Genomic DNA, 18,964 nt, shown 5'->3' with positions numbered 1-18,964 from the left:
TAAGTGAAGTTAGCCAATCCCCAAAAAACAAATGCCAAATGTTTTTCTCTGATATAAGTAGGCTAACTCATAGTGGGGTAGGGAGGGGGAGCATGAGAGGAATAGATGAAGTCTAGATAGTGAAGAGAGGAGGGAGGGAAAGGGAAGAGGCAGGGGATTAGCAAGGATGGTGGAATGTGATAGACATCATTATCCAAAGTACATGTATGAAGATACGAATTGGGTGTCAACCTACTTTATAAACAAACAGAAATATGAAAAATTGTGGTATATATGTATAATAAGAATTTTAATGCAAAAAAATAACAAAGTACATGTATAAAGAAATGAGTTGGCATGAACATACTTTATATACAAAGACATGAAAAACTGTGCTCTATATGTGTAATAAGAATTGTAATGCATTCTGCTTTCATGTATTTAAAAAATAAAATCAATTAAATAAAAAAAAGTTTTATGTTTCAGATCCAATGTTCAAATCTTTAATCTACTATGAGTTTATTTCTTTGTATGATGTAAGATAAGAATTCACTCTTGTTCTGCATGTGGATATCTGGTTTACCCAACACTCCAACACTATTTACTGAAGAGACCTTTTTTTTTCTTTCTTTTTTTTTAATCCACTGTATATTCTTGGCACCTTTGTGGAAGATTAGAACAGTATATATGTGTAGGTTTATTTCTGAGCTTTCCATTTTGGTACAAAGGTTGATATATCTGTTTTTAGGCTGATACCCTACTGGTTTGATTACTTTTGTTATGAAAAGTGTTACTGGAATTTTGATAGCAGTTGCATCAAATCTGTAAACCACTTTGGGTAGTACGGGCACTTTGACAAAGTTGGTTCTTCTAATCCTTGAATGTAGGATATCCTTTCATTTACTGTGTTATCTTCAATTTCTTTCATTAATGTTTTATAGATTCAATTGTAAAGATCTCTTACTTAACTTTAAAATTTATTACTATTAATTTAAATTAACTTTATCTGCTGCTGTAAACAGATTGTTTCCTTAATTCAGTTTTTTTTTTTTGTATGTAGGTAACAACTGTTTTTTTTTTTAGGTGGGGGAGGGGTATCTGGGATTGAACCCATAGGTTTTTAACCACTGAGCCACATCCCCAGCCCTTTTTTAATATTTTATTTAGAGGATGGGGTCTGACTGAGATGCTTAGAGCCTCATTAAGTTGCTAAAGCTGGCTTTGAACTTGCAATGCTCCTGCCTCAGCCTCCCAAGTCCCTGGGATTACAGATGTTTGCCACTATGCCTGGAAACAATGATTTTTTTTTTTTTTTTTTTTGCAGGCGGGGGGAGAGATAATTTTTTAATATTTATTTTTTAGTTTTCGGTGGACACAACATCTTTATCTTATTTTTATGTGGTGCTGAGGATCGAACCCAGCGCCCTGTGCATGCCAGATGAGTGCGCTACCGCTTGAGCCACGTCCCCAGCCCCACAATGATTTTTATATGTTGATTTTTCACCACTGAGTATCATGATAGCTGTGGGCTTGTATAATGCCCTTTATTGTATTGAGTTCATTCTTTCCATAGTTAATATTTTTAGAGTTTGTGTCATGAAGGATGTTGAGTTTTGTCAAATTCTTTTTCTGTCTCTTGAGATCGTCATGATTTTTATCTTCATTCTGTTAATGTGGTGTCTCACACTGATTAATTTGTGTATATTGAAACATCCTTGCATTACAGGGATACATCCCACTGGATCATGGTATATGATCTTTTTGAGGTGCTATTAAAATTGGTCTGTTAGTATTTTGTTGAGGATTTATGAATCTATGTTCATCAGAAATATTGACCTATAATTTTCTTTTCTTGTAGTGTACATTTCTGTATTGGTGTCAGAATAATGCTGGTCTCCATTTCCATCCAGTCTTCATAGGGTCCCTTGGAACACATAACTTTTTAATTTTGATGAAATCTAATTTATGTTTTCATTTTTTGCCAATGCTTTTGGTGTAGTATCAAAATACTCTGCCTAGCCCAAACCAAAATATAGTGTTGACAAGCCTGGTGGCACATACTTGTACTCGAGAGACCAAAGCAGGAGGATTGCAAGTTCAAGGCCAGCTTGGGCAATTTAGTGACACCTTGTCTCAAGAATAAAAGAAAATGGACTGCAGATGTAGCTTAATGGTAGAGCACTTGCCTAAAATATTCAAGGCCTTAGGCTCAATTCCTAGTACTATAAAAAAAAAAAAAAGCTAGTGCTTAGCTTTAGCAGACACTTTGCCTGTGTTTGAAATGGTAGAGTGATGAATAGCCACAATACCTCCTTCTAGAGTACACAGTCCTCTGTGGAGGAATGAGCTATCAATCTATCAATAAGGCTGGTAAGAAGGAAAGCTCTGAGATTAGAGATATGTATTTTGTGGAAAAGAATAAAGCCGATATGCCTAGCTCTTAGTAGGTTTTAGTGGTTGGGGAAAAGCTGCCTGGTAAGATCACCTATGGTTTTTCAGAGAGGGTAACTAACAATTCTAATGGAAAGCCAAAAAGAATATTAGGAATCCACTAGAAATTAGATTGTGGGTGGAGATGATTAAATTCACAGTATGGGGAAATTGACTGTTATGTATTAAGATATGCAACAACTAGAGACTGCTGGAGTTCAATGGAGGTAGATGAACAATGAGACTTCAGGGGTTCAAAAGAGTAAAATCTTGCTAATGGGTCTGGATAATGAGTTGCTAGTGTTGCTACTGAGAGTTTAAAATCTATGAGACTGATAAACATATTTGCCTTTTGGAAAGGTTCCTTTTACAGGAATGGGAGAAAGGGTAGCAGGAAGAAATGCTGATGAGGACAGTAGGTGTGTGATTGACTGATTGATTGATTGATTGATTGATTTTTGCTGATTTTACCAAAATGCATAACAAGAACAACAGGAGGAAAACCTTATTTGGAGCTCATGGTTTCAGAGATCTCAGTCCATGGATGTCTGACTTCAAAGGCCCAGAAGAAAGCTGTTCCCCTCATGGCAGGATCAGAAAGCAGAGGGTGGGAGGAAGAGCTGACAGAGAAGGTGAACCCTTCCAGGGCACACCCCAGTGACTTACTCCTCTAGCCCTGCACCACCTGCCCACCACCACCACCAAGTCAGTCCATTCAAACTAGGATAGACTGATCAAGTTGCAGTTCTCAGAATTCAATGACTTCACCTCTGACTATTACTGAATGTGCAGAAATACATATGAGGGAGACATCTCACATCCAAACCAGTCAGCCACTGCAGAAAATCTACACAAATCTAAGAGTAACTGTGACTGTTCCTTGGGAATTGTCTTTGACAGGATTACTTCCATCCCCCCCCCTTTGCCCTTCCACAAGACTCCCCCCTCCAATCCTTTTGCAAGGACTATGTCCCTTTTATGTGGAATTCTTAATTATAAAAAGAAGCTCCACTGAATATCATTACCTAATATAATATAGTATTATTACCTAATGTTAGGTATTGATAATAATACCTAACATGACTTAGGATGTTAATTGCTAAATAATCTTTCTTTAGATTTATAGAACTGAGACTATCTGGAGACCCTCAGATAATAATAAAATATGTAAGGCCCCTCTTTTTTCTTTTAGTCTTGTACATAAACTAAGATAAAGCATGAAAACTGCTGTGAGATTTAACTTGTGGAAAAGTGATATGCCTGTCTGAAAAGAAAGAAAAGAACTAGCTCTAGGAGGTTAAGGTCCTTTGGAATGATCTGGAGAAGTAAAAGGAGATAGTATACCCTGGACATTGAAAGTTCTGCTTAGCATGCAGCCTTCTTGCCCTGCTCCTCTTTCCTCTCTTGTGAAGACCTTTTGTGCCCCTGAGTCCTCCAAGATGGAGTTTTGAGGAAAACAGCCCCCTCCCTCTTCCAAGGTGCCAGCCTTTGAACAAACCTGAATTTTTCCTACCAACTCTCATTTTCCAAATATCGGCTTTGGAGCAATAAGCAGCCTGAAGGCAAGCAAAGGGAGGGGGGAGGGGTGGAGAAAAATGGAAAAGAAAAGCACCCCTAAAGTAGCAATATTATATAAATTTCACTTAAAAATCATATTAAAATCATGTTAAAACAAAAAAAAACATAAAAGGCAAAATATCAATGTGAAAAATATTCTTCATCGTTCAAATTTATGTTTTCTTGACCCAGGCATGATTATTCCTACTTGAGTGGTGATTTGAAGAGATTTTCAGCATCTTAGAAAACATAAGAGTATATAGGATTAGGTAAACAGGTCATTTAGCAAAGCCATTTATGACTAAAACATTTCTCTTTCTGCAAGAGAGGGTGATTTCTAATCATCTGGTCACAGCTGGGTGATTGATTGATGAGGAGAGCTCCCAATAGTTTAAAAAGTTTGTCTCTTCTTTGGTGTCCACAAATCTTTGCCAAAGTACTTTATAAAATAATTTCTTAATCACCTATCTCAAGAAACATGGAATTTGCAGTCCCTGAACATGTTTTCCCTGTGTAGCCCAACCCAAATAAATCTGTTCATATGTAGCTATAAATGAAATAGTTCAATTATACAAAATTAACACACAGATGATACAAACTTACTAATGTTTTAATATTTCCCATTTCCCATGGATTGCAAATATGTAACCTATATTGTTCTTTAAATCACGAAGAGATTTTCCCCTGATTTTTATTTGTTTTCTAGTACTGGTGATTGAACTCAGAGCCTCAAACATGCTATTCAAACACTCTCCACTATACCCAAATAAGAGATTCTTCAATGATGATGATGGTGATGATTTTGATGTCTACTATCCACACCACCTTATGTATGACATTAAATTATAATAAAGTTAAGCAGCAAATGATAAGTTATTTCTGGTTGAAATATTTATGAGTATAATTAATTACCTATCAAAGCCAATCATAATTTATCTGGAATTTGGTATAATACAAATTACATTTCATTTACTATTTGATGAACTAAAGTTTATTCACATAGTTAACACTGGGTTTTTGGAGTATGGGTTTTCCTGTATTCATCCATTTTAAAAAAGATATATTATTTATCCACTTGTAGCAATGCAATTTATTTCCTTTAATCCCACACCATATAAAAAGGGTAAAACAGAGCCAGATTTTCTGTACTGTTTGTCTAACCACATATTGCTTGACTGACTTCTCTATAGATCTGCTTTTCTTATACACAGCTATTCTACCAAAAAAGAATTTTAACACTCACAATCACACACAAGCACATATATATATGCACTTCAAAACTTTTATATAGTCATATGTATTGAGGAGTCACTGTGTCTAAAATAGTCCTTTTATTCACTCAGCCAACACCTGCTGAGGGCCTTGGAGAAACAAGACATTATATTAGGTAGTAGGGACGGAAAAATAAACATGGTTCTGTCCTGAACTCCAATGAGCTCCAAATTTAGTAAGAGAAATAGACATATATAGAGAGAATTTCTAAAAAATAAAGCTAAATATAGTCCTAATGAGAAGCAAAAGAGAAGAAGAGGAAATGCTTTCTGAAATAGAAAGCACCTGATCTGACCCACATATGAAGATCTTGAGAAAGAAGTGGCATGTCAGCTCAACTATGTACCCTTGGGAGCTCCTAAAATCCCACTAAGGAGTAGGTATGAAAAGTGGAGACAGATGAAGATGGCAAACAGGCCAGTGACATGGTCCCATTTGCATTTTAGTATGATGATTGTTGGCTATTTGCAGGATAGATATTAGGTGACTGAGTCAAGACAGAAAAATATATCATTTACTACCAATAGATACCAATAATAGCAAGAGAAAAGGAAAAGCTTGAGAGATAGCTAGGAGGTAAAAAAATATTAAGAACTAATAATTCAGTCCTGCATTTACTATCATGTATTATCACTATTTATTACTGATAATGAATAATTAAAAAATAAGTACAGAATATGTCAGTAAATACCAAGAAATAGAATAAAGACTGGTAAGGGGGAAATGAAGAGATGAGCTAAAACATGGATGAAAGGAGAGAGACAAGAATGTAGTGAATTGGGGCATATGGTGCTGTGTGTCTCATTCTTTGGCAAAACTCTGCAGTAAGAAACATAATTGGAAGTAACTCACCTCAAGTACCTTATTGTAGGCACCTGTTATTTTGCTGCCCAAATGAGGTAGTCCCCAGCCAACAAAAGGTGGGAAATATGCCATGCACTTTGTCATCAGTCAGTGGTGTGGTTCATTAGCTATCCACAGTAGATGACAGAAATAGATACAAACTTCACTTTTAAGGGTTTTTTTCTAAATAAAGTAATTTTAATATTTGTCCCCACAGTGATTTTCTTAAGGATAAACAGACTTGGCTATAATTACCTGGATTTCAATTATCTGTATGATTATAATGGATGGATGATTCATAATTTTGAGGTTCTGTTCCATAGCCAAATGTGCCAGATGGAATGTGTAAGACACCTGAGAGTGAGGAATAACTGTCCTCCTGGGGAAGTTTGCCTGATATCATCCTGGGGAATCCCATGGATGTCTTCCAAATGCAAATGGAAGACAAAGTCCATGTAAGAGCTTTAAAAGGCAAAGCATGTACAATTCAACTGAAAGAATCAGACTAGGGTCACTACTCTGTGCCTCAGTTTGTCTAAGATGAACATATAATTCTTGATACACAATATTTAACTCGTAGAAATACCATGTATTAGTTACCATTAAAATTTTCTTTCATTGATCAATAGGAATGTGTCACATCCCCACAGGTGAGACAACAATGTTTTCATTCACGCTTTTAGAAAATCCATTTTTGAAAAGATATGCTATAAAAGCATCTTGACACAAATACCATAAAAGTTATGACTCTAAAGTAAATTTTGATTAAAGAACTATTGTCATTTGGTGAAAATCTTTTAGAATTCTCTAATAGCTTTTTCTATTGTACTGCAAATTGGCGGATTATAACTATCTCTTCTTCCCTGAAGATATTTTCATTTATAACCTGAATTTTTTTTCAAAATTAAGACACACACATTCAAATCCATGGAAAATTAGAAACAAATGAAAGATGACTTATAAAAAGGTGATTTGCATTTGGAATAATCTTGTCAATTTATCAATTCTATCTTTAGACCATATCTTCAAGCCAGGTCTCCAAATCTTGATTGCCACCATGGTATTCTAACCTACCACAATGCCTTACCGTAACTGCAGGAATCTCCCAATGACTTCCTTGTCATTCTCCAGAAAGTAGTTAAAAGTGATTTTTTAAAAATATACATAGAGGGATGGAACCTTTATTTATTTATTTACTTACTTACTTATTTGTTTTTATGTAGTGCTTAGGATCAAACTCAGTGCCTTACACATGCTAGGCAAGAGCTCTACCACTGAGCCACAACCCCAACCCTACAAGTGATCTTTTAAAAACATAAATGGGATTACATCACCCACTCCACTTCCCAGATGACAACTGTACTTGAATTAGATTGTAACTCCTTGGTTTGACTCAGATTCTTCCTAGACCTTAAACCTCACTTCTCTGTTCATTCTTTATAGTCACAGGATTCTGTTTTTGTCTTTTTTTTTTAAACCAGAGCATCTTTCTTGCCTTTTGTGTTATAGTTATCCCTCTAACTGAAATGACCTTAACTTATTATGTATTTTTCCCATGGCTACCTCCTCCTCACCCTTTACATCTCAGATTTATGCCATTTAAGTAAGGATTTCCCTAAAGTTTATCTAAAGACTTTTTTATTCAATATCATCATAACTCATAAAACCTTAAGATTTTTTTATACATTTGTTTTATTTCAACCCCTCACTATTCAATAAGCTCCACAGGTCCCTAATTTATAATTCTAAGACTGTAACCCAAGTTACAGAGATCAGGTTCATAGCAGGTGTTTGGCATATAGGTTCTGATCAAATGAATGAATAAACATATCAATATGCACATAAAAGCTAAAAAACAGAGTAAAGTCACCAGCTTTGATTTCCTTAAAAGGAGTGTATTTCCTGTTTATGAGGTGTTCAATGTTTCTGAAAGTCAAATCACTTACAAAAATTCTGTAGACTAACCAGGACAGTAGAAATAGGGCAACAATGACACTAATTTAAAGAATCATTAAACCTTAAATTGCATTCATATAATAATATGGGTATGTCTTTTTATGAAAATTTTTGTTGGTGCATTATACTTGTACATAATGGTGAAATTTGTAGCTACATATTTGTACATGTACACAATATAACAATTTAGTTTGGCTAATATCATTCTGATATGGGTATGGCTTAAACAAAGATGAACGAGTACACTGACTATAAAGAAGAACTACCATTTATCTGACTGGAACATTAGAACTGAACTCAGTTTGTCATTTTTAGTACTACCGAGAAAGCATTTTAGGACTAAGACCGTCATAGCTAAGACCAAAGTTATATATTTGTCTACATAATTTCCCACTACAACACAAATGATCTCTTTCCTCTTTTATTCCTAACTTAGTTAGTCTTAAAAATAAAAGGTAATAATAAAAAGAAAAATGGAGCAGGACATTCATCAGCAACATGTTAGTGATGAGTCTCAGCTTCCTCTACCACCTCTCACCCTTTCCCTACTTAACTTTCATTCCCTCTCCATTCACAGATATATTTCAAATTCCCTTGAGGAATCTTTAAAAAGAGGCAGCTTTCTGATTTATAGCTCACATTTTCCAAGAATGCCTCATCTCATTTCCATCATTTTGTACTATTCACTTGGGTGTATTTATACCTTCTATTGTGAAAGAGTTAAAATAAACTTTTCACATTGATATTTTATCAAATATATCAGAAGAAATCCAAGGTCTAATGCCTTCCATATAGCAGGTCAGAGTCCCCCCAACCCAAATACCATAAAATATATTCATTTGTCCTGAGTTTTGTTTTTTCTGGGTTAAGTAGAACAACTGTGCTTACCCTTAGTGAACCAGTGGCCAAGAGACCAAGGTGAAGCACAGAGTGAAGAGTCAAACATCCCAAATCATCATGGTGCAATCACTGAGATATGGGTGCATGCATTTCATATGTGTGTATTTCATGAGTGGAAGTGTGCTACTGACAAAGAAGAATGAAAAACAATGGAAAGACAGAGCTACAAATTCTAGACCTTGGACAAACCTCCTGAGCTGTGTGACACTGTTCTCATCTGTTACTCCTCATCCATCTCCTTACCAGAGCTGCTGCAGTACGAGGGGTCAACAGGCCTTCCATTTTTATCAGAGCAGGCGATTGCTCGAAAGCGCATGCCTTCTCCACACTCTTTGCTCTCTCCATGTATCCGCAGTCCTCGCTGGGGCTCCCTTTTATCTTCTGGAAGAATGCAATCTGACCAGTTTCCATAAGGTTGGGATATAAATACATCACAAGGACAGAGCTCTGCTTCCACTAGAGGGTACAGGTGAGCATCCTGGCACTTCTCCTTCTTTCTGCTTTTCCCTGTTCCAACAAGAGACATTGATGCATTAATTTCATATAAGCTGTTTTGTTAAGAGTCACTCATATTTTTGCATTTACAAGTCTCAGAATATTAAACCTCAATTCTGATAGATTTTCTTTTTCTTTTGGCTTGAAAATAAATCCTAGGACAAGGGAGAAACTCCAAAGGCAACTGGAAAACTCAAGTTAATTTGAAGATAAAAATAATTTCTTGTGGGAATACAGTACAAAATGCTTAGGTGTTTTACACAGTGACTCAAGTACTAGAAAAATTTCTTATGAATTTATTTAATATTGTACTCTCTGTATTCTATTTATAATAACAAATTGATTAACCTTATGTGTATTCTCCTAGAAAATAATGGTTGCTGTGAAACAAAAGATTTCAAGTACTAAATCTCTTTTTTTTTCTTTTCTTACAAGTAAGTTTTTAAAACTGGATCTTAAAATGAGCGTAGGGATCATTTCAGCTATGATGGACCAAACTGAGCTCATTTTGGCTCCTGCTAGCATATAGCTCAATGTTGACACAAACAATAAATTTAAATAAATGGTCAAAAGATGTTGGATAATCTGAAAAACAGCTATAATGTCCATCCTGAGAGATCCATTTAACTTAAGTATTCTAGAATATGAGTTTACCTTACCAGTTGACTTTGATGGACCTTTGAGATATTACCCTGAATTTGAATAATGATAATACAGTATTTTTTCTCAGCTATGAATACTTGATAATCATGTTAAATGGATTCTGATTCAAGCTGTAACTTGATTCAACTATGTTGCCAACACACTTCCTCTAGATTACTAAAAATTTTCCATAATTCTATACTTTGTTTTCTCACTAATGAGCCATTAGCTAGAGTCATCCTGGGTTATATGAAAAAAAAATGTAAGCAGTTTTATTGGTCAATTCCCAATCTCTATATGTTTTATAAATGCCTGCTACAAGTTGATGCATGAGTTACTTCCTCACAGTCAGATGGTTTGCATCACACATAATTCTGTAGGTGTTAGCTGGATAATGGATTCTATGGTCTGCCATGATGCTTATGTTCATATGAAAAAAAAATCCTGTCAGACCTGAAGTTCATCAGGTAATAGCATAATTTATCACTCTATCCCTTTGAGTTGATGTATCCAGTTGCCTCTATCATTAGGAACATTTAGAATAAGCTTGAGAATTATAGTACAGCCATGAGAAATTACTGGTTGAGAGAGATAAAAGTCAGTAGTGATTAGTTCCTTGCTATCAGCAAGTAGCATGCCCGAATCTATACTCTTCACAAACTTCCATACAGTACTTCTCTCAAACTCCCAGTCTCCATGTCTTCCATAAAGTACTTCTCTCAAACTCCCAGTCTCCATGTCTTCAATATCCACTCTGTTCTTCTTCCACTTAACCTTATATTCTGAATCTGTCATTGTCTTAAAACTACTCTTTCCAAAGTGGCGAACAAAAGTGCCACAGGAAACAATTCCTTATCTTTCAGACTTGATCAATGAAAATTCAGCGTTGATTTTGACTATACTTTCAAAATGGCCTTCCAAAGTTTCATCATAATATACTTTTAGCCTTACCCCAAATCCTCACCATCTCTCTAGCTACATTTTTTATTGATTTTTTTTTTTTATCTGATAACTTTTCTCTTTGTGTGTCTCTCTTAACTGATGAAGTTCCTCAAGGGACCAGCTAGGGTCTCTTCTCTTCTGAGCCTACAACTTTATGCTAACTAAAGAGATTTAATGAGCATCTATATCTCTTAAGTTCCAAATGAATATCTTCCTCACAGGTTTCTTTCATATGCTTTCAAGGACCAACTGAATGTTATGTGACAAAATCCACCACTCTTCATTTTCATTTCACACCACAGTCTTTTTCTTTCCTTCTGCATTTCCCAGTATGACTAAGTAGAAACAGAAATGCCACACTATTATTCTGTTGCAATCCTTACATGTAATTAATGATTTAAAAGTTACTATGTTTTGAATGATTTAAGGATCTCTTAAATTTGGTTGATTGGTTTTTACACCAACCAATACCACCCATATTAGTCCTTTCCAAATCTCTAGCTGAAATCACTATAGCAACTTTCTCCAAGAACCTGTTGCCACTATACCTGGCTCGCTCTCTTCTGCTTACCACACTGCACTCAGAGCCAGCTTTCAGTGATATAAATCTGCACACATCACTTGTCTACTAAAATCTCTTCAGTAACTTCCTATAGTTCATAGAATGAAGTCCAGACTCCTTACCATGGTTTTCAAGGCCCCAGCTTACATAGGCCATTAGTATCTCCCTCCCACCTGCAGTAAACCACTCTGTCACTGGCACGTTACAATGTAGCAATATTGAATATCTTTTAGTTCTAAGAAATTGCTCTTTTGGCTTGTGGCATTTACATGTTTTACTCCTGAAATGCCCACAGGTTCTACCCTCCCTTTTTAGCCTACTTGTCCTTCAGATACCAATTAATAAATTACTCCTTCCAGAAAGCCACCCCTGCTGGGCATGGTGGTTCCTGCTTATAGTCTTAGCAATTTGGAAGGCTGAGGCAGGGGAACCACAATTTTGAGGCCAGCTTGGGCAACTTAGCAAGATTCAATCTTTTTTTTTTTTTTTTTTTTTTTGAGAGAGAGAGAGAGAGAGAGATTGATTTTAATATTTATTTTTTAGTTTTCAGCAGACACAACATCTTTGTATATGGTGCTGAGGATTGAACCCGAGCCGCACGCATGCCAGACCAGCACACTACCGCTTGAACCACATCCCCAGCCCAAGACTCAATCTTAACAAAGACAGTAGCAAGGGCTAAGGATTTCTAGCTAAGTGATAGAGCACCCTTAGATTCCATTCCTAGTCCCCCTCCCCAATCAACCAGAAAGTCATCCTTGAACAAGCTCCACATATCAGGATTGAGGAACTTCTTTGCCTCTATACTTTCGTAAGTTTGTGGTAGACAGAACAATGGCTGTCCAAGGATGTCTACACTCTAGTCCCTGTAACCCTGAATTCGGAAAATCAGACTTTCTGGATGTGACTAAGATTATAGACCATGAGTTACGAGATTATTCTGGACTATTTGGGTAAGTTCAATCTTACCCATGAATCATTAAAATCAGAGGACTCTTCCTGGATGAGAAGGTGGTCACAGGGAATATGACTATGAAAGAGTAATCAGAGAGGTAGTAATACTAGCTTTGAAGATGGAGGATTGGGACCATGAGCCAAGGAATTTGGTCTCTCTCTAAACTTAAAAGGACAGGAAATATACTCCAGAAAGGAATGGCTTTAAAAAGGACAGGAAATATACCTCCAGAAAGGAACAGCTCCTAGCCACAATCTTTTCTTAGTACATGTCAGACTTCAAACTATAGAAGTATAAAATAATTAATTATAAATCTGTGTTGTTTTAGGCTTTCAATTCTGCAGTAATTTGTTATAGCAATGACAGGAGATGAATGCAGTTCCCAATATAAAAGCTGACATAGCAGATATTACACTGTGGTAATTATGTATAGTAAAAAGCTTGCCATATCTCCAAGTAAGTCTATATGCTCTGTCAAGTTGGGTTCCTTCCTCTCTCTTCCCACATTGTACTGCCAAAGCCTAGCATGCATGAGTGATCAACAGAAAGTATTCATTGAGTAATTGAGAATACAAGAAGTTTTAGGGGGAAGAAAGAGAAAATGGAGGAGGGAGGGAGGGGGACAGAGGGAGAGAGCGAGAGAGGGGGATGGAGGAAGAAGAGAAGGGGATAGAAACAGATAAATGTTCATTTACAAGGCAAATGGAAGAAATATTCAGCCAGAACAAATATTCAGTACACATTGATGCTGTCTTTATATTTGTGATACAATAAACCCAAATTATCAGTCATCCTTTGATAACATTAAATCAAAGTCAGCATTGACTTTTGCATTCAGAACCAACTAGTATTAAAAGATCAATTCCTAGTACAAATCTAAAGACTATTTCCACTTACGTTACAGTATGTATTAATTATCTAGATATTGTAAATATCTACTCATTTGCTAAAAAATATTGTCCAGCAAGTGTGCCTATGTGTGTTTTATACATATATGTGTATATATACATATATATACATATATATATATATATCCATACATTTATAATAGCATGTATATGTTTGTGTATATAAACACACATGAGCACTTACATACACATATCTGGATAAATTTTTATCCAAAGAACTCTTTCAGCATTGTATAAACTGCTTTACTTACCAATCTAAAGTCTGTGGGAATCCAGTTTGAAAACACCCAGATAATGAATTAAGGTCTCATATTAAAAATGTAAATAAGAAAAGAGAGATGCTAGATGGTCCAATATTCAAGGGTGTGGCCTATATTTGGGTCCATATGCTTCTTTATAGGTGGCTATGTTAAACAGAGAAAAATTATGATGTGGTGCTCAAGTTTGAGTCCCTGGCTTCTATTGTCTTTCATGGAAGAGATTGGTTTATTACTGCAATTCTGCAATAATTTGTTATAGCAATGACAGGAGATGATAATAATAATAAGTAACCACCAAGTTACCTAGGGATACCAAAGTGGAAGCATTAATTCCAAAATAATAAAAATGTCTTTTAATCTATAAAACTTTTAATTCACCACTGGGTTTTTATGTTTTTTCAACATTGACACTAAATGACTCATTTGACTGTTTTTTTTTTTTAATGACTAATGCATTTCGTGAAACTAATGAGTTGTTTTGTTGTCACCTAGACATGAAGACACACAAATATCAATTAGCCACCTAAGTGAATAGCAGTTAACTTAGAAAAGGAATTCTAAATAGTCTTTTAGTGTGAGTAATCCTCGGGTTAGAGTTTGCAGAAAAATGTATAACTGTTCTTCAATATTTACTTTTATAAAAAGTCTACTTAAATAAAAATCAAATTCACTAACATTTTAACAATTCATAACAAACTGTGCTGGTTGTAAAATGGATAAATATTCAAGGATTTTTAGCATTTTTCATCCTCATTTTGCAGGTGCCAAATATCATTAGCAAACTTTCAAGAGAAAGGAAAAAAAAACAGCCACTAATTAAAAACTTTGTTCCCTCTACAGTAAATTTTCTCTCATCTCAGAGACACAAATTTGTTAGGAAAATGGCTTCTGAACCATTCTATATGTACATGAAAACCAAGTGTAAAGAAGTTGGTCTCTGAACTTCAGATTATTCTCTTCACCCACATACTGTCCTATTTTATTGTTTTTCCATAAGAGATTTATTTTATCTTGGTATTACAGACAATGTTGCATCAAGTTATATGTGCACAGTTTTGTGGAAGTTAGAGCACAAAGTACAGTATATCTTACTTGATGTTTCTATCATAATTATACATTTCACCTCCATTTAGGAAAGCACACACACACATCTAGTTTGTATGCATAAATCCTGTGAAAGGTTCTAATCAATTACATAAATTCATTGTAATAAATTAAATTATAAATGTGATCAGGTAGGCAATGCATTCAAACAAAGGGGTCTTGAAACCAATAGAATTAGCACATGAACTGCTCATGAGAAGAAATGGTCACCCTATACTTAATGTTCCGATGTCAATGCCAAGATTATTCTCTCAATGATCATTCCTGTGTTTTTCTGTTGGTTCTCCTGTCCCTGGGTTAAGTTTTCTGCATATACAAATAGAAATGCAGTTATGAGAAGTTCTAGCATATGATCCATATAAACGGTAAAACACTACTACATCAGTTATTTGTATACTGCTGGCAAAAATGGACTTCAAACAAAGTACTACTTGCTCTAATTTCCATTCCACTTTTGTAGATATGCACAGACTGAAAAACAATGATATATCACAAAAACAGAACCTAGATGTGGAATTTGTTTTTTACCTTACAGTACTAAAATTTTAAAGGGTCAATTTGCTTGTAAGATAATGGCAAAAGGAAATAATGTAGGTCAGATCTGCCTTTGATGTTTTTTCCAAATCAGTGACTGTTCTTAGGATCATTGAGAACCTGGCATGATGAAGCACCAGAAACTTTCCCATTAGTTACTCGAAAGAAGTAAGCAGATAAAGTGCCCTTTCAGACTACAAAGACTATGAAACTACATAGAAAAGAACTTGATTGTCCTACAATGGCTCACACCTTTCATTCATTTCACAAATGCTCATCGGGTCCATGATATATGTTAGTTATATTAGGTTTTGAGGGTATACTCTGGGGGATGAGGGAAAAAGGAGATACCAGACACAAATTTATTCTACATGGTAGATTCAGAGAAGCACAGTGTGTCTGAAGTTGAGGAGTGAAAGTTATGCCCTACCTGTGAGCTGTCGCCGCCTGCTTTGGGTGGCTTCACAATTCCTGGAGCAGGGTGTGAACTTGGACCAGGTGGTGAAGGTGCAGTCCTCTCTACATGGGACGGTACATTCCTGCACAAGGGGTGGCATGCTGTGTGTCTGCTTGAGGCATTCCATTATTTCTTCAGACTGGTTATCATCAGAGATGCATGAGACAGCTAAAAACAGAAAAGAACAGTAGGAATTCTTTTGTTATTATTTTGATTTTTCAGTCGACTTTTGATTCTCTGACAAAACAGAATTCTCCAATGTTTGAAAATTCGCTCTTCGCTATGATTGTACACAGTGTTCATAGCTAACCTTATTGCTCCCTGGAAATTAAATTTTTATTGTTGCCATGGAAATATTGGAGTATTTAATTGGTTTCATTATTAATCTAAACTCTGCATTGACAACAACCAAAATAACTTGGAAGTAATTTATTATACTTCCTGCTCATGACCATCTGATCTTTAGAAATGATATAACTCCAGAAAAGAGAATCTGGAAAGGAGATAAGATGAGGACAATAAAGGACAAAACCAGTTTTAAAAGACTGTGTAAAGTCCTCCTAGGCTTGATTTTTATTGTTTCTTTGTTTACATGGCATTATGGAAGTAGTCCTATTTTCATGTCACAGTATTTTTTTTAAAAAATTTGCTGACTATAAATAAACTTTTTTTCTCATTAATATTTAAGGATCAGTTAAAATTTTAAATGACTTTATTCAAGCACAGCCATAATCTATCCAGATGTTCCCATTAGTTATAGGTGACTTCTCAAAGTTTCTCTTAAAAATAATAACTTTGAGCAGAAAATTTATAAAATATCACTTAAGTTTTTTCATTATTTGTAACAATGCCATTTATTTTATTTGATTATGAATGCAAGATACTTTGGTGCATCCTTTATTTATGCTGATTAGTTAGATGTATCTTTATATTCTGCAGATCAGCATTTCTTAGAATGGGAATTATTAAATATTGTCCATTTTGGGAGGCAGGGTGCCTGAGCCTATCTTGTATTGCCTCTATCCATTAGATGCCAGAAGCACACATGCCCTCTAAATTGTGACAGCCAAAATGTCTACAGACATTAACAAATGTCATTGGGGATGTGGGGAAGGTGAGGGGGGAGGTCAGTCTGGTTTAGAAAACTACTATCCTAAACTGTTTTCTACCATGACTGTATTTTGAATACACAGACTCCATGGCAACACTTCATATCTCTCTATCAACCTTTCTGAGCAGGAAGTCTGGAAATATCTTTTTCTTGAATTGTTCTCTGTGGTTCCAAATCTAGCCTATACTGAAAGCCCATATTTGGCATGGTGCCTGTTAATGGTGTGGATCTAGAAATGTTCCCTGAAAAGCTCATGTTTTAGGCTTCAAAGCAATGTTCAGAGGTAAAAAGACTGGATTATGAGAGTTGTGACCTCCTTTGTGGATTAATCCATTCAATGAATTAATAATTCGAATGGGCTACTGGGCGGTAACTTTAGGCAAGCAGGGCATGTCTGGAGGAAATAGGTCACTGTGGGCCTGGCTTTGGGGACTATAACATGTTTCTGGCTTCTGCTCCCTCTCCGTTTCCCAGCTGCTAAGAGCTGAGCACCTTTCTTTGGCCATGGCCTTTGGCCTAACCTGAGACCCAGAGCAATGGAGTCAGCTGACCATGGAATGAGATATTGGAAACCATGAGCCCCAAATAAACTTTTCCTTTTCCAAGTTGTTCTTGTCAAGTAATGTGCTCACAGCATTGAAAAGCTGACTAAAACAGTGCCATTAGACAAGGCATGCATTAATGGATATATGCAGAGTTCATCATCCTAAAGAAATCATACTTTAGGAAAACTTTTATTGCAGCTCCTTAAAATCCACCATGCAATAAGGAATAAAGAGACTTCAGCAAAAGATCAATGTCATTAACAACTCTTATGTAAACACCTCCATTACATAACAAGTGTACATAGAGCTCCTTTCAGTTGTCCATTCTTATATTCTGAATTTCTTTTTCTATTCTCAGCACAACAAGTCCATCTGAATTCCACAAATCTTTTTTTAGAACTGGTGAAAGCCAAAGCTATCTAATGCTTCAGGGCCAAGGAATTAGCTAGGATGACAAAGGACGCACACACAATACTTTCCAGCTTGTACATCTGTTCTGTGGCAGGTGGAGCTATTCATTCATTTCGATTATTTTTTTGTTTTTGTTTTTATCCACATCCTAGGAATAAAATCCATTGTACATCAAGCCAACATCACCTGCATTTTCATTGTTGGGAATATTGCAGCCATTAATGATGAATACAGCAAAATACATTATCTTAAGTAGGGTACAAGCAAATGTTATTTGAATCACATGTTTAGATAACCAATTTGGAATCATTTAGAGAACTTTCATCTTGCCAAGTTAATTTTTTTTCCAAGATGACAATGCACTGAATAACATCACAAGGAATTTTAAATACTTTTAAGAAGCATTACTTTCTGAAATGTAAACCTCTAATATATATAAATGAGGAATTTTTCAAATGAAAATAATTTTTAAATACTTCATTCATTTTCTGTAATTTCTTTTGAATAATTTCAGAATTTGAAAGCTCTGATAAATGAAAACTTAATGATATTTTGAAGTTCTACTTAATGATATTTTGAAGTTCTGCAAACTTATGAATTAGAATATACTGCATTTATGAAGGTCTATATTGAACTGATCTGATTTAATGAAGGAAAGCCTAAGAAATTAAGAAAAGATAGCTACAGCATATGGTGGAATTCACAGATATTGTAGTCAAATGGCAATGAGTACAAATTCCAACTAAAACACTGAAAGCTAGGAGAACTAAGATAAGTTATTTAACTGTTTTGCTTATTCTCCTTGTCTTTTAAGTGAGTATAAAAAGTTCATGTATAACCAGTAGTGGTGAAAATTCTAAACAATGTCTTGTACATACTACAGGCTAAATAAGTGCCACTAAGTATGATTATCCTTATATTTATTTTTTTATTACAGCAGGATGATAATTCTTCAAGTAAGTATACACACACACAAACACACACACACACACACACACACACACACACACACAACATATTCTCTTCCCCATGCCTCATTTCTTTTTCTTTGTCCATTCTCTAGTATACTAATGAGGCTATTCAGACCAGGTAAGATCTGTC

At 35.4% G+C, this 18,964-nt stretch overlaps 1 protein-coding gene across 1 annotated transcript in view; it reads right to left on the bottom strand.

Moving 5' to 3' along the window:
- The window catches only part of Thsd7b (thrombospondin type 1 domain containing 7B), a 932,734-nt gene that overhangs the window by 230,859 nt on the left and 682,911 nt on the right, over positions 1 to 18,964 (bottom strand). Inside the window, exons 13-14 of the mRNA XM_077798343.1 lie at positions 15,770 to 15,964; positions 9,181 to 9,444 (exon numbers count right to left, since the gene is read on the bottom strand). Coding sequence (XP_077654469.1) covers positions 9,181 to 9,444; positions 15,770 to 15,964 — 459 coding nt within the window. The remainder of the gene's footprint in view (positions 1 to 9,180; positions 9,445 to 15,769; positions 15,965 to 18,964) is intronic.

This window comes from Urocitellus parryii, chromosome 1 (assembly GCF_045843805.1).
Source record: "Urocitellus parryii isolate mUroPar1 chromosome 1, mUroPar1.hap1, whole genome shotgun sequence".
In the NCBI taxonomy this organism is placed as follows: Eukaryota; Metazoa; Chordata; class Mammalia; order Rodentia; family Sciuridae; genus Urocitellus; species Urocitellus parryii.
Note: the sequence above shows the minus strand (reverse complement) of the source record. Positions and strands in the feature narration are given on the sequence as shown.